Source organism: Corvus moneduloides, chromosome 3, assembly GCF_009650955.1.
Source record: "Corvus moneduloides isolate bCorMon1 chromosome 3, bCorMon1.pri, whole genome shotgun sequence".
NCBI lineage: Eukaryota > Metazoa > Chordata > Aves > Passeriformes > Corvidae > Corvus > Corvus moneduloides.
Genome location: NC_045478.1, coordinates 103367471 through 103383556, shown reverse-complemented (window position 1 = coordinate 103383556; position 16086 = coordinate 103367471). Strand labels below are relative to the sequence as shown.

Below are 16086 nucleotides of genomic sequence, written 5' to 3'. Positions count from 1 at the left end.
AGTAAGTCTGGATGCTTTACCAGTTTCCTGACGCTGTTTTTTGCCTTCTTTAGAATACAAATTGGTCTAGCAAGCAAAAACTTTGAATCCAGCAATTTAAACCAACTAAGCTTTGGAGCTAAAACCTCCAAAGTAGGCTGGTGGGGGACAGGAACAATTTACATATATCCCAAAGTCTTAAATTTTAGCCAAAGTAAGGATTCTGTGAGGTGTTAAACAGATTTTATTCTCCTGTTCCAGCTTGAAATGATTGCATGATCCTGGAGAGATCATCCCATATATCCTTTCAGCCTGTTTTTTTTTACCACAGATAATTCAGATGCTTTTCAGAACAGTTTTCCTTACTTGTCTGCTTTAGTCAAAAGCATTAACAGTATAGTCTAAAAAAGTAAATAACAGTGGGTGACATAAAGCAGGTTCACCCTGAGCCAAGAGTGCTTGTTGGAATTTATTGGTTTGATACTGCAAAAGTGCAAGCACTACACACACTGGCAGTCTGGAGCACTTGCCTTAGCAGCAGCACCAGCAGTTCTTTCACAGCTCCCTGACCTCTTCTGCCCTACCTTTTGCCTCTGAGTCCACAGACCTAAGTTTTCTAAACTTTATCACCCAAGAGAGATTCCAGCAGAGTTGGCGTCAAGATTAACAAGCATACAGGTAGCTTTCAACTGGTGTTTTCCCATTAAAATCTTCCCATACATGTCTGAGGGAAGCAATCCAATTTGGTACCAGAGACAACATCACTGTTATTCCATGCCTTTCACAATCCTGAGACGACTTCCTGAATGAACTCTGCACATCCTTCCTCTTCCACTCCTATTTATATGCACACATTTCTATACAAAGATTAAGTTTTGAAAAACACCAGGAAAGGTTCTAAGAGTTTTCTGGCTTTTTTTAAAATAATATTCTGTTCTCCTAGAGAACTATGCAACTGTTCACTATTTATTTTATCCTCCTTTCAATCCACTAAGCGTGCTACTGGGCTGCACAGTTTTACTTTTCCCTAGTGACTCCTAACTCAATGCTTCCAGTCATTGTGGATCAATCTTCATGCTTCTTTCACAGCCTTACTTTTCCCCATTTCTACTCCACCCTAGTGAAGGCTGCTGATGACTACAGAAGCAGGGGGCAGCAAAGGAAGGGCAATAACTACCCATCTTCCAGCAGCTCTAAGCCCCCAGGTTTCTTGAGATACATAAGTGCATTCCAACAAAAAGGGATACTTCAGCATGAGCTCTCCAGAGGGGTGAGGTAGGGGAAAAAAAAAAATCATCCAACACTACCGAAAAGAACTAAACATGCCATGCTCCAAACAGGTAAATTCAGAAATGGTTAGAAAGCAATCAAACCCCCAGACAACTGCATGCTGATATGGAGAGATGGCTAGAATTTCCCAGGGAGTGTTTGTGTCGTCAAGATATTATGGCCACTGAAGAAAGAGGTATGAACATGTTTACATGAACTACTTCTTAAATATGTGCACACATTAACACAAGAAACTTTACTCAAGATTTTCCAACCTCAGCAAAACTTCTAAAGATCATCATAATCATTACGACGAATAGTTGAACTATTTTACCTACTTCTACAAGAGAATTTTGACCACAATCATGCTGCAAAACACCAACCATTAAAAATATTTTCTTTTACGCTACAGGACTTTTTCACCAACCTAAAAAAATTAACAGGTGTCCAGACTCTCAAGATATGGTGGATAGATGATGTTTCCATGTAATTTAGTTAAACTTCAAAGCTGAACCCTCTACAAAATTCCAGATCCAGCCAACTTAAGAGGATAGGACAAGTGAGGCATTATTTCAGTCTGTCTTTACACACTCCAATCTGCAATGATATACCAGAGCCACATTCCTTTAATATTAGGTCACTGACAAATGTTAAGCCTTGGGCTTCAAAACCTGACAAAACCTGTTGTGCTGAAACAATTGGTTACCTGCCCAGAGCTATAAGCATCAGTGATACAGTTTGCAAAGAGCATTCATCCTCCTCTCTCTAATCACATCTTTTCTCCCTTCTTAAAATCATAACAATATTTGAATGCATTTTTTAAAAATACAAGGAAGCCAAATTAAGTGCTGTTTGACTACATATTGAATTTAATTAATGTATTGTATCAGAACCTGCATTTAAAATAACCCTGTTAAAACATGCACATTTTATAAAGCTGGATGATTTCCAACGAACCTTGTAATAAAAATACCTGGAGAAGAAGCTGCTGTGCATATTATAAGCTCAAACTGCAATAAAATTAGAGTGTGGAACAACGATCACATTAAAATATCACACACCTAAGTGATACTTTTCTGTTTACAGGAACTCACCCGAGCATGTAAAAAATGAACACACATTTATCACCTATCTTTTATAGCATTGCCAAGTAGCTACAAATGAGGCAGTTTGCTTCTTCCTCAGTGCACATCCATCCACCTGCAATGCTGCATGCAGTTGCTCCCAGTTTTTACCATCTCTCAACATGTCTACACTGACAGTGGCCTCTCTGGGTGATAACTTCACAATGCAATGAGAGACGACTGTATTTAGACACACCTTGTTGAGTATGGAGAGAGAAAAGAAGTCTTTGGTTCCATGCTAAGTCACAGTGAGATGTATACACTGTCCACTAATGTAGCCATGGGCAGTTCGAGGAGTGAAAAGGTATGGAAGCAGTCCAGTAATCATTTGATAGGGATGTGCAGAGTTTGCTAACACATATAGCTTTATATAGCTTATTGCATCGTTGTTTTGACTGCTAGCAGTAAGACAAACCATTTATCATAAGTCACTATTCATAATTTCTGTATGTTTTTGTAGAAGTGTACGGTATGGCAAGGAAGTGCAAGATGAAAACCAGCATCTTGGCTCAAGAGCCCAATCAGAGCAGTTCAAACAGTTTTTGTATTTGTGAAGCATGACAGAAAACATTATTTTACCGTATCCAGAAGAAATTCTCACTGTTTTTATTTCTACACTAAAACCAGAAGCCCAGACTATGGACGGCATTTGTTCCCTTCCTCATGACTTTGGAATACAGATGAAGTTTAACAGCCCTGCTGCACAGGGAGAAAAACCGTGAAATCAGTGCAACCATTCCGACAGTTTGAAAAGTATGGCTGATCCTACAATAGTTCAACTTCCTGCATACCTTTGCATACAAAATTATACAGTATCTTTGCTTGACAGTTAAACAAGTATGGGGTGGAAAAAACATCTCTGATTGTAAGCAGTTCTGACAACTCAGATTTTTTCCATTCGTAAGTGGAATAACTGGCAGGAGAAAGCTGATTTGCACTCTGTATTATCATCATCCCTATTTTCATCTGCTTTTACCTTAGGGGAAAAAAGCTTTATTCACTTTGAGTTTTTCCACATTAGATGCTTTTCCCAGTCTGGTATTTTTAGGAGTTTAAAATTAGTTCATATATTTCATCAAGACAAAATCACTATAACTGACTGAGAAACACTTGTAGCTCCAAGTCCTTGAACAAGGTTGCAGATGTTGGAGAACAGGGAGAAGGATAGTTTTTAATGCTCCCATGAAAATCCACCCCGTTTGGCCCAGCTGCAACTCAGAAAAAAGAAATTAACCCTGCTTAAAAGCTTCAAAGTATCTTCCTTCAATGGGGAATTTGGATTTTAGAAACTGCCTCTTAATTGACTGATTTTGCCCAGGACCAGAAGGCTGTAGAAGGTTTTTCTTCTGTTTGTTGTTCCTTGAAGCTAGGACTACTGTCACTGGAACTCCAAAGCTAACAAAGAGGCAGGTTCATATGAAGTGGAGAAGAGAAAGGATTACAACCTGTAACAATCCAGAATTTCTGAATCTGAACACGAATTTGAAGTTTAGCAGATGACCTACACTGAAAAGACATGAGGACAACCCACTGTACCTGCTGACCCAACAGAGAAAAAACACCCTGTACACTTGAGAACAGGACTGTTGCAAGTGTTTTTCAATGTATCTTTTTAAGGAAATACGTGTTTTCATTGGACTATGCAGACATACCAGATCTTTCAGTGTATTCTTAGCTATCTCTGTATTGGTTTGTTTTACACAGCAGAGGTACACTCTGTGTCTTGTAAAAGAGCTAATGAGCTACCAAACAATCCCCAATATGAAAAAAAAAAGCCAGCCTTTTTTTTGTCCCCCAAGAAAGAACTAATTCACTTCAGGAATATTCATGGAGCCCAGCAAAATTAATCTGACTTGGTTTCTTAAGGAAATAATAACTTGGTAATGCATCAAAGATTAACCTGTAAAATCACTGGGGAAGAAATTTGGTTCATCTTCCTTTCAGATCTTCTACTTTTGTAAGAAAATGGAATAGTTCTGGGAAAGACTACCCATCCTGACAACTAAGAAATAATGCAACCTCCTTACCTTATCCTGGCCATGTGCTGCTGCACAGGCTGATGCTGGAAATGGTCAGGCCACTGATGGTGAAGGCAGAAGGATGGGGAGGGCTGAAGACAGCAGGCAGGCTGATAGACAGGGGTGTGTTTTTGGCAAATAGAGGCTGAGTACTCAGTGTGTGGCTGCATGCAGCACGAGGTCATAGGAGATGGTGCTGAGCTGCCAACCACTGAATGACATTCTTGCTTGCTGTTATGGCTACTTAAAGAATGATGGTATGGACAAGGGTGGCAGCATTGCGACAACATCTGCTGAGTTCTTTGGTTGTCTAAAGGCAGAAAGGATGGTTTGATTGTACCATTAAGTTGCAGGCAGCCATTTGGACTTGGTTTTGTTCTTGGTGTTTCCTTGGATGGGAGCTGTTGGACTGTGATGTCTCCGTCATTCGCTGCAACAACCCCTGGGCCAGCAGCATTTGACAAGATGCTGCCGTTGCTCAGGACCACAGAGTCAGTGACGTTGCTCATAGCCATGCTCCAAGTTCTCAGTGGATACGTGATGTTCCTGAGGAAACAAATAAAGCAAAGTTTAGAGAGCTGCAGCGTTTTCAGATGCTCAAAAATAACTTTAGATTAAAGTGAGTAAAACTCTGCTCTGAGCTTCGCCTTTCACAACACAGGGGACCAGAAAGGAGTCACACACACACTGCCAGGAATGCTTCAAAGTACTTAAATTTGTTCAACAAAATATTAAGAGTGAAGTTATGTAAATTCCCAGTGAGTAAACCAAATTGTAAGTCAAATGAACAGAGATTTGACAGTGTCTGTGTCACAGCTAACAAGTAATGGCTGAGATGCACAGAACAAGCTCATTGTGCACAAGACTGAGTTATATCCACTATATATAAAAACAGATTTTGGTGTAAACGGCATAACCATCCACACCTTGCACTGCAATTTACCTGTGTGCTTTGCAAACCTGCAGGAGACAGGCCCACACAGTAGACATTGTTTAATAACCATTAATGTGCTGCTTTTAGTAATCTCCTTTCCAATCTCTATTGAAAACGAGGCATATTCATGTTTATAAAGAAATTCTTTTGAAATGCCTTATTTGAATAAATCAAGCCACTTCAGCAGACATATCAAAGTTTCTGAATAGTAGACTAGATCTTTAGCAGAAGATCAAAATGAACTGTTATAAATACTAAAGAGATGGACTACAACCACGTGTTTTTCCCAAGTTGACAAAAGAATAATCCCAGGATTAAGTTACTGCTGATTGAGAAGCTCTTGCTTCTCAGTGACACGTATTCTAAAGGCAGTACATAATGTACTATGCTGTCAATAAAGGATATTAGAAGATTTTCTCCTAAAGTTTTTCAAGCAATATGTAGGTAAACGAGAACTATTAACATCATAGAAGTGACCACAGCTCAAGATCAAAACTTGTGTGAGGTGCTCACAGCAGCCAATTTCTCCCATCTTAACTATAACCTTGTTTTAGTAAGATATAAAGGTAAGTTGGAGATCATTATTTTGACAAATAACATGAAAGGTCAAACACCACACTCAGATAAGAGTTTGCTACCCAATTTACATGGGCCTGGGGGAGGCAGGAGGAGAAAGAGGAAGTAAAACACTAATTATGTACTACTTAGTAGAATAAATCAACACTTGCTGAAAAAACAGAATCAGTTAATTACAACTGCTTTGACATTTTAATACCGTATTTAATTAACAGCATTGCAAGTCCAAATTGCAAGGCTCGCATTACAGACGCTGAACTTTGCAGAAAGACACAACATACAGATTAAAGCAGATAAGCAAGGAAGTTTCTAACTCATTTTCTTCCCTGATACCTTTGCTGAGTGCTCAGAGAGTTAAGCCTGCCCAGCCAGCTGAGCTATTTAATTGCCTGAATGCTAATTCTGAGCAGAAAGTGCTTTGCTGACTGGAATGCTCCCCCTGACAGCCCCCCGTGCAGCATCTCCCTGAGACAGAGCTAAATCCTCCACTTCTGAAACGAAAATTAATCCTCTGCTATTTGTTCTAGATCATGTGCAGAGCCAGATGCCCTGGGAAATCACTTGCATTTAGATAACCACTCAGAACAGGAGAATATGCTGCTTTGACAAGCAAATTTTTCCAGCCTTCAATTCCACACATTCTTGCTGGGTACCCCCTCCCCTGGCCCAGGCAAGTCAAGCCCAAGGAGGACTTTCTGCTGAGCACAGAGAGCAAATTCAAGTGGCTGGCTACACTTCAGTTTGGTCTGAAGAGACATATTAGTTATGTGAAATTCCACTGTGTTTGAGCAGTCTGGTTTTCTCCCCCACTGCAGTCAACGTCAAACCTCAGTGGACAGAGCGAGAGCCGGACACCAAGGCAGAGAAAGCTCCTCTCCAGGTGCCTGGTAACATCTCAGGAATTTCTGGCAGCTTATTTTCACATTCACTCACATAAGAGGCTGCACAGTGATGCTGTTACACTTGTTTCTACGTTAGTCAGACCCATCCATATTATCACTTGAAACTGCTGTAGACTGATCAAAGTTACTGTCTACTGTGGTAATCGAACAGAAGGGACGGAAAGACTGCAAGTATCTGACATTTCAGGAAGACAGACACACCATCCTTTTGCTTTAGGACACTTGCAACATAATCTTTAGTAGCTGTTTTCAACCACTTCATGAAGGAAACCACACGTCTCTGTGCCAGGCACACATGTGCCAAACACAGATGCCCAAGCTTGTGCCTGCAGCAGCTGGGCAATCCCAGCACAGACACACGGGCTTGGCCCTTCAGTGTATCTGTGCCCCTTGAGAACAGGGAATGACATGGGAATTGTAACTTCTGTCCACACAGCTCAGCAGCCTCCATTTAATACGATCTAAGATAAAATGCTTTTTTTCCCCCACAGATACAATATCTACCTGTGTACCTTTTGTTCAGAAACTTTTTAGAACTACTACATTTGAAGAAAAGATCGTCATCAGTACCACAAGATATAATTCTGCTTTTGTTCTCCTGTTGAACAAGCAATTCATGAACCATTTCAAACTCTAAAAATTTTATCAGATAGAGCTGATTCTTTCTTTTTTCTTAAGGCTTGAGGAACTCTTTGAGTTCTGTCCATTTTTATGGAGTCTTTGAGAGAGGCAATGGAAGCACCTGCTTGCCTTGAAATTCTTTCAATGACACATTAAACCAAGACTACTTTGCATGCTAAGGTAGACATCTGATTAAATATTTTATTCAGTCATAGCTAAGAACTGGGACTCAACCCAATTGTCTAGAATGTGAGCGGGGCTGTACATTTTCATTTGGTTTGGTAGCTTTTCTATTTTTTAAACAAATGTAAGAGAGTCATTGAATTTGACAAGGCTAATGGCATCTGAGTTTTGTTTCACTCGGGTTTGAGGGTATTAAAAAATCTGTACTGTGGTACTTCATTTGTGTCCCTCTCTACAGAATTGACTATGAACCACTAACAGCAAAACTTCACCTGCAGCTGTCACACCAAAATATATTCTTAGATTATATTCTTATCTCTCCGCTGCATTTTGTCTCCTCTGCTGTAATCGCAGTGACTGGGAACTTAGATGTAATAATGTCCCAATGAAATAGTTAACTGAGTCTTTTTTTTAGAGGATGAATAAATAAGCCAATTAAAATGTGACAAGTAAAAGCATAGTACAATTTTTAAAATGACACGGGCATGGGAAATCTAAGAACATGCTGATAATGAAAAAAAATCTAAAAACAAGAATCTTTGAAAATTCAGTCTTTGAGAATTCTGAATTCTTTCAATGTTGAAGTTTATTTTTGCTGCACTCCTCACACTGCTTTAGTATCTGGTATTCTCCAGGAGAACGGGGTTTTCAGATTTATGACAATGAAAAGCTTTGAAGCTTTGAAAAGCTTTGAAGCAGTGGACAGGTATTCTGAATAATGAAGTTGTAGAAAATACAGGTTTTAATGCAGGCAGCCCTACTTAACAGAAGATTAAATACAATTAGAAAAAGTGTTAATCTACATGTTTAATAAATCCCACTTAGGTACCCACATTTCCAGCTAGACACAAGGTATCTTAAACATGATCATCTCTTTAGAAATTATGCCAGCTGGACTGCTAAGGGAAGAAAACCAGAATTGTCTTTAATTAGTGCACTCCTGATAGCAGTAACTGCTCAGAAAGCACTTGAGCCACGCAGTTCAAAACAAGTCTTGGAAGAGTGTCATATCTGGAATGTACCATGGTCTGAGCAGCGATGTTCCTTCGTGACAGTTTTATGGAGTAATCCATCTATTATTTGTAGAGTTAACAGTGAACACAACTCACCCAACAGACAGCTGCCATCTGCATTGCAAGCCCTTCAGGAAATAAACTAATGGTGTACCACACAAACTACGTAGGATTTGGTGCTCTCCAACTAGCATGTTCTTTTAAAACTTGGATTAAGCTCACCTGTTCCTTTGGCTGCAACTGAAAGAATTTTTCTTTAAGTTTCATAAAAAGAAAAATCCAAAACAAACAAACAAAAAAAAAACTCTAACAAAAAACCCAACAAAAAACTCCCAACCAGACTTAAAAAACATTGATTCAACAAATCCCATCTGGACTCAAAATGCCTGCAATTGGGAATGACAGAAGTGCAAATCCAAGAAGGAATGACGTAGTGGAAATTTAGTACAACCTAGTATATTAGTACAGATAATTTATAGATATTTAGAAGACAACAGAGAACAGCCAAGTGTTGAGGGCTGTTTTAACCATATAAGAAAAAAAATACCCAAAATATGTAGCATGCACAAAACCAAAAACTAAACTGCTGTCAGGCTTTATATTTTTCATTTAAGGTAGGACAAAATTCCAATTTCATTTCAAAGTTATCTAACGCTTTTCAGCTGTAGTCAGCATTGCATCACTCAGCCAGCTGGGCCAGTCTAGGCTTTATGGACTTTGCAGACCTGTCAGCTACGAAGCATCATCGTTCTGAGATGAACATGATGTCCAAAGTAACAAAAACGTCTTTTCATGTTAAAATTCATCTAAACCACCTGGATTCTAGAAGCAGTGCATTTCTGAAATAAGCAACATTTAACACTCCCAGCACTACCTGTTAAGGCTCCTTGCAGATGAAATACCATAATGGCCATGCAAGTCCTTTAAGACGCTGAAGTTTTCCAAAGTGGCCGATGGGTTACATGGTCTTACAGTCTGTAAACTCAGTTAAATCCTCTCCAGGCTTCGCCTGCTGTGCCAGCCAGTGCACAGCCACTCTTAAGGAGAGTTTGCTCCTCCTTCACATTACCGGAATTCTTTGTATCTTTGCTTTTTCTCAGTGCTCAGAGGAGTAACAGGTGGTGCCTGGTGTTTGATACTGCATTTCATGGGAGATGTCTACTTATCTATCACTGCAATGGTCTTTAGCAAGTCAAACTGCTTTTTAATGTTTTATGGTTGTTGATCTCCATTTTGGCTCTCAGCTAGACATTTTTCACATTCTCCAGCTCTTACTCCAATGCTATCATACATGGTGCTTGTTTTCTCTCAATACCTTGATTCTTTCTTTTCCATTTCAGCTGTTAACCCCTAGGTCTTCCCTGAAAAGCTTTCTCTGTACAAAACACAGGCACTTCCCAGAACAAGCCATCCCTGTGCTTTCCTTTTTCCCCCCAGGTATTTCAAGTATATTAAATACATGCATTTCAGCTTCAGGAAGTCTCAAATTCTTATTTCATCCACAAGCAAGTTTACCTGATATATTTATTAATCTATCAGCCATTTCACTTCGAAGATTGGTACAACACAACTCCTATTTTTGAGAAAGGCCACTACGGTCAGCTTATTTTCTGCACAGTCTATAAATACCCATTTTCTCAAGTAATGTCACCCTATTAACAAGCAGATTTTCATCAATCTAAGTCCTTGTTCCCTAAGGTAGTAGTTAGCAGACAATTACGAAGCAGAAGAGGCTTGTAGAAGGGAAATTTCCCCTCCTCCAAGTGTTTTGAGAGCCAGCTGTCCCTGCCATCCCTCTCCACAGCCTGTGAGGTTGTGAAGCTGTCCTGAACCTGAGACTCCATGAGTTCATTTCCTGTGTCGCAGGCTGGCTCGGGAACCGCAATTCCTGTGACAGGGAGTTTCCAGATGTCACCGTGCCAGCACCACAGCTCACGTACAGATGGGCACTGGCAAACCAGCGTTGCCAAGCTGGCACAAGAACGGACCCAGCAGCGACAGCTATGGGGTAATGGAGCTGGGAAAGACTGCAAAGGGTGGGAAAACAAGGATTCTTCAGACCCTCAGAAACAGATTTTGCTTTGCTTTTAAGCTAAAGTTACTTCTCCTGGCACAGACAGCAAAACAACAGCAGACCATTCCCAGAAATCATTTGCAGGGCTTCAAGTACAGATATCAATAGCAGTACTTTAACTACAAAGTCCTTTTAAAGTAAAAATCTACAATAGATATAATTAGACTATAGAGAGAAGACAACAAGAAGCTCTGAATTCTCTTCCAAAGTTTTGCATGATTCTAAAGTTTTAATTAAAAAAAAAAATTTAAAATCGTAACTATTTAGGGAAAATGAAAAAAAAAAAAGTATTAAAGCCTGAAAAAGCTTCAAATACTCTGAATTTTGGAATGAAACACAGCTACTATGAGAAATTATTGGAACCATACTACTTCAAGAAAAAATGTGTGTAGTGCTGGAAAGCAGGTATACCTCAGCACAGTTTAAGAGCCCAGAAAGCTGTTAAAAAAACCCCCAAACATTGCTTACAACTGCCTCACTGTCATCACCCTAAATCTTATTCATACTACTTACTGACTTCTATTACCATATGAAAGACTTTAAAGTTTTTGTAATTGCAAATATTCTGATCCAAAATAGCTCTAATCCTGCTTACGCAGAAGGGGGAAAAACCAAAATATGTCTCTTTCTGGCTGTAAGAAGAGTTACTTGCATTGAAAGTTTCACAGGTTTTTACTTCATCATGCTGTGGGATTAACATTTAAACTATTACAGCTGTAAAGGGACATAAAAGCAACACTCCTTAACTACAGCCCCAGCTATACCTACCATCACTCTGGCTCTATCAGTGTTACATAAGAGGTTAAGAAACCTCTCCACCATCTGCTTAGAATCAATTTTTTTTCTGTCCAAATTGAAAAGCTATGTTTAAACATAGTAACAAGAATTGTTACTAATATTAGCATTTTTCTTCCTATTTTAACAGAAGTACTAATATAATTGTACCACTACAGTACATTACAGAAGGCAAAGAGTGAGAATGCCAGGGCACATCAGGCAGGTACACATTGGCAGTCACACCTATTTGATAAACACAGAGCATTCCTTGCATTTGGCTACAGAAAACACAGCAAAGCACTTTTACCCTACTGGTCCAGCAATAATTTTCTTTGAAAGCTGAACATGGGAGAAGTAATTTTTTTTTGTTGTTTGCCGCTTCATTTCCCAAGCATGAGCCGCGCTCTGAAGGTCAAATGATAAAGCTCGTACAGCACTTTTATCACAGCGCATCTGCTCAAGGAGCCGGATCTCGAGCCCGGGGTGTTTTGCTTTCTCACCAGGCTCTTCAGCGCTGGCAGGGTCCTGCGCTAAGCTCTCCGGCATTTCTACCCAGCTGAAAAGTCTCTCACAAGCCCAGGAGCCCACTTGCATTACAAAGTTGCACTGCGGTGTAAATACACACTAAGTTAAACCTCCATCCTCACGCTTTCCGAAGGCACGGCCAGGTCCGAAGCAACCCAGCCTCTCGCCACTCACCAGCCGGGGCAGATGGGCAGGAAGGAGGCGGCAGCCCTGTCTCGATCCAGGTATCCCGCGGCTCCGCGCCCGCTCTCCCCGCAGCCGGAGCCGCTGCTCCGCTCGCCCCAACACTGGCCCCGAGCGGAGAGCGCCGGGAGCCGGGGCCGCCCCTCCCCGCGGCAGGTCCGGGCTCTGGCAGCGCCCGGCGGCTCCTCCCTGCTCTTTCTGCCGCCGCGGGAGCCCCGGGCCGCTCCCCGCCCTCGCTCCCAGCCCCCGCGGATCGGGCTCGGGGCTGAGCCGAGCGCCGCAGCTTCACCTGCCGGCGCCTACCAGGGCTGCGCCATCCGCGGGCTCCGCGCCAGCCTTTCCACGTGGAGAGCACGAGTGGCATCACCTTGGCACCGCCTTTTGGAAAGGGAAAGAGCCGAGGGAGGCGGGAGACTGAAAACAGCACCGGGGGTCATTCGGAGTGCTTTTCAAACTCACTTCAGCCCTCATTAGCTCCTGGCAAAGGGCTTGTCCCCCCCAGCACCAAGCTCTTCCTTCATCCTTTGGTTGTCAGGCATTTCTTACAAAATATTGCTGCGTGGCTACAAATCTCTAACAGGTCTCCAGCAACAAAATACCTGCTGGGATTTAAGGGCTTTTACCCCACCAGGCTTTACGATATTTGTACCTAAAAAAGCTTCTTCCACGCATGAGTACTTGAGGATCTGGTAGTTCATCTCCACATACGTCTCAGATAATATTTTTTTGTACGACTTTATAAATACAAACGTAATTATTACAGACAGTGCAAAACCCTGAAAATTTCATGCTTCACAACTCAAAATGAAAAAATAGAGATTACCAAAATCTGGGGATATCTAAAACCCTCAATTCTAGGACCTCAAGAATAAAGCAGCAGGTTGACTTTTGAAAGAGCTCAGTACTAATGTGGGAAACGTGGTACTCAGCAGAGCTGTTCTGTGAGGAGCTTAAAACCCTACCAGAGGAAGTGCTATAAACTGGTCTCAATCTGTGGTACACCAGAATATGATATTATGTTCAAACTCATTTCTAAAGCTCATGGGCTCACAAAGCCTTGTGTTTTGGGAGCTGACTCCTGGTTTTTCCTCAGCTCTGGGTATCTCAGATACTAACCTCAGAACTGGCATCTTCCTATCAGATCTTGTGAATCAGTTGCCTGTAAATCCAAAGTAGATCACAATTCACAGCTGACTGGCTTACAGAAGTGCTTTCCTTACTCTCTATTGAAATACAGGAGCTCTGATTTCAGGGTCAAGTTGAACTGGTTGACGCAAAAGGAATTCCTCATTTATAAGCATCTTTACTCTTTGTAAAGCAAAGGATTTAACCAAAGGAAACACTGAGGTTCAATTTCCCTTAGTGTGATGTTAGAATTATGCATTCCAATTGCTATCCAAGTTTTTACACAAGGCAGCTCTTCTTGCTAATTGCATCTGGTCTTTAACAGGTGGTGAGAAACTCTGCTGCTTCCTCACCTCTAAGAGGAAACTTTTTTTTAAAAACCCATCTTCCTTGACTTTCTCACTGAGCTTCAACTGGGAAATTTCACTGGCATCAGCTGCCATCGCCACCTCCCCCCACACCATCAGCATCCTATCTAAAACATCAGTTTCCTAATATTAATGGATTCTATAACAGAAAACTTGCTTTCCATCCAAGGTAGAACCAGTCAGCGTTAATGATCTAGGACAGTTTTTATTTAAGAAACTCAAATGTTTTTACTGAGCAAAACAGCACTACTACAAAGCAGGTAACTTTCAACCATAATTCAAAATGAAAGTAGGACTGCAATACAGTATTCACTTTCTGAATATCTGAAACACATAATATAGCCTGGAAGCATCAGAAGAATAATCTCAAACTTATTTTTCCAAAGTCACACAGCTCCATGTGTTTTTGAAAAACATACCTACTAATAAAAGTATTTCTGAAATGTGTAAATATTATTGTGTATCAATTCACTGCAGATACTGTATCCCTTGTATTTGCTAACCACCTCAAAGAAGTGACAAAAGGCATATAATATTTGCTCATTGCTTTTATATCTAGGAGGAAAAGGATGATAAAAATCTGAAGGATTACAGTCCATTAAAACTCTTAGATGGAATGTACTGCAGAAAATAGTGTTAGTTTGTTAGCACATAAATTTAATGCAGATACTTTGTTCCCAAGGATGACAGTAAAACAAATGAACAATGCATGTTCATAGATACGGTTGATAAAAGTATTTGTCCAAATGGCATTTAAATAGCGTATCGTGTATTTGAATTACAGACTTGTAGTAGATTATTGCCTTTACAATATCTGAAAACCAAACTCAACACTAAGTGCTGAGTTTTCACTATGCTACCCTCAAGCCCTGCAGAGCCTTGGTTGCCCAGGGTCCCCCCAGCATATTCCTGGTTTGGACACTTCCATCATCCACTCTTTAACATCCCCTTCTGCATCACTTCTACTGTTGCTACTTATCCCACCATTCATCTCCAGCAATATCAGACAAATGCTGACTTCTTTACTTGCAAGTGATTAGAAAATACAACTGAGCCCTACAGCTTATGGAATGCAGGTACAGAAAAACCAGGGCAAAGTGAAAAAGGATGGAAGAATTTAGAGTGATTCAAGGCAGACCAGGAATGTCAGATTTGATCTGTGGAAGCCTCAAAAGGATAAATGAATAACACTCTGCTCTATTCACTGCCTGGAAATGTGTCTATGCAGGGAATCTGGAGGACATCTGCACTACTAATTCAGCCTTAATTTAAGTCAGTATGGTCCTTGATGCATCAGGAAGTTCTGCCTACCTATGGATCTACCAATACATTTCATAAGTACTTTGCATGTTCCAACCAAAGAAAAGTTCTTTAACTTAGTTATCATAAGAGATGCTTTGTGCATTTTTCTATCATAAGTGGTACTTTTAAAACTGAGATTTTAAAGTAACATTTTTCACGGTATACTTCATGAGTAAAATCAAGTAGTAGTAAAAAGACTAATACAGTTCCCAGGTTTCTGTATACAATACTCAGGAAAAAGGTAAATACTGTTACAAAGATAACCATGTCAGAGACTCAAAAGAGCTGTAGTCTGTGTAAGATGAGCCTAAAAGCCTGAAGCTTGTATTTACGAAGTAGAACTGACAGTGTGTTGTAATGCATGAAGCTTGACCCTTCTCTCTCTTCACACAAGATACAAAGACCTGAAATACTTGGCTGGGACCCTTTCATAGCCTTTCCTAAGCTGAAAACATCGGGCAATGCCACTGAGTGCCAGCCACTTCTCCAAGCTTTGGCTGCCTGTGATCAAGAGCTGTGACAGAGCTGCCACCCTTCCACCACAGGAGGTGCAACTACACCTTGTACCTTTTCCTGGCTGGATGCCTTCACCTGCCTCTCTGAGCTTAATCTGACATTAATCACAAATCAAATTTCTTGTCACAGTGTCACTCCTTCAAAGAGAAAGATTCAGAAGAAGCTGAAAGACTTTGAGCACTGAACATTAATATGAGAGCTGGTGGCAGTCTTGGGTGTTCTGAGGATGAAGGACTAAGCAAAAGCTCAGGAAAAAAGTGCACAGGCTTCCAAAATCCTTGTAAGCCAGACAGAAGGCACAAAAGGTACTGTAGAAATTCTGGTGAATTGCTAATGAACTGGGGAGAATAAGGGAATATGGAATAAAAGAGCCAATTAGAGGTTAAAATGACAAAATGAGTTCTGCACGTGGCACATATACTCTCCACATATTTTATTACAGCCACATTGAATTTTTATTACAATTCCTATCCACCTACAGAATTTCCTGGCTGGTGTTTTCTTTTTTCTTGGATGCAAAAGTCTCTGTTGCCTTTTAGATGCCATAGCACAGTACTTACAGTAGGCAATTTACCAAATGCCTTTTAAAATAAACAA

General features: G+C 40.6%; 1 protein-coding gene across 5 annotated transcripts in view; it reads right to left on the bottom strand.

Moving 5' to 3' along the window:
* Positions 1-16086, bottom strand: part of DISP1 (dispatched RND transporter family member 1) — an 87830-nt gene that overhangs the window by 28447 nt on the left and 43297 nt on the right. For 2 of the 5 annotated variants that reach the window (XM_032103067.1, XM_032103070.1), the window contains exon 2: positions 4400-4936. In XM_032103067.1, coding sequence (XP_031958958.1) covers positions 4400-4905 — 506 coding nt within the window. In that variant the 5' untranslated portion in view covers positions 4906-4936. Of the gene's footprint in view, positions 1-4399; positions 4937-9493; positions 9620-12095; positions 12370-16086 lie in introns of those variants that run through there. The other 3 variants (XM_032103071.1, XM_032103068.1, XM_032103069.1) reach the window with 3 other exon arrangements.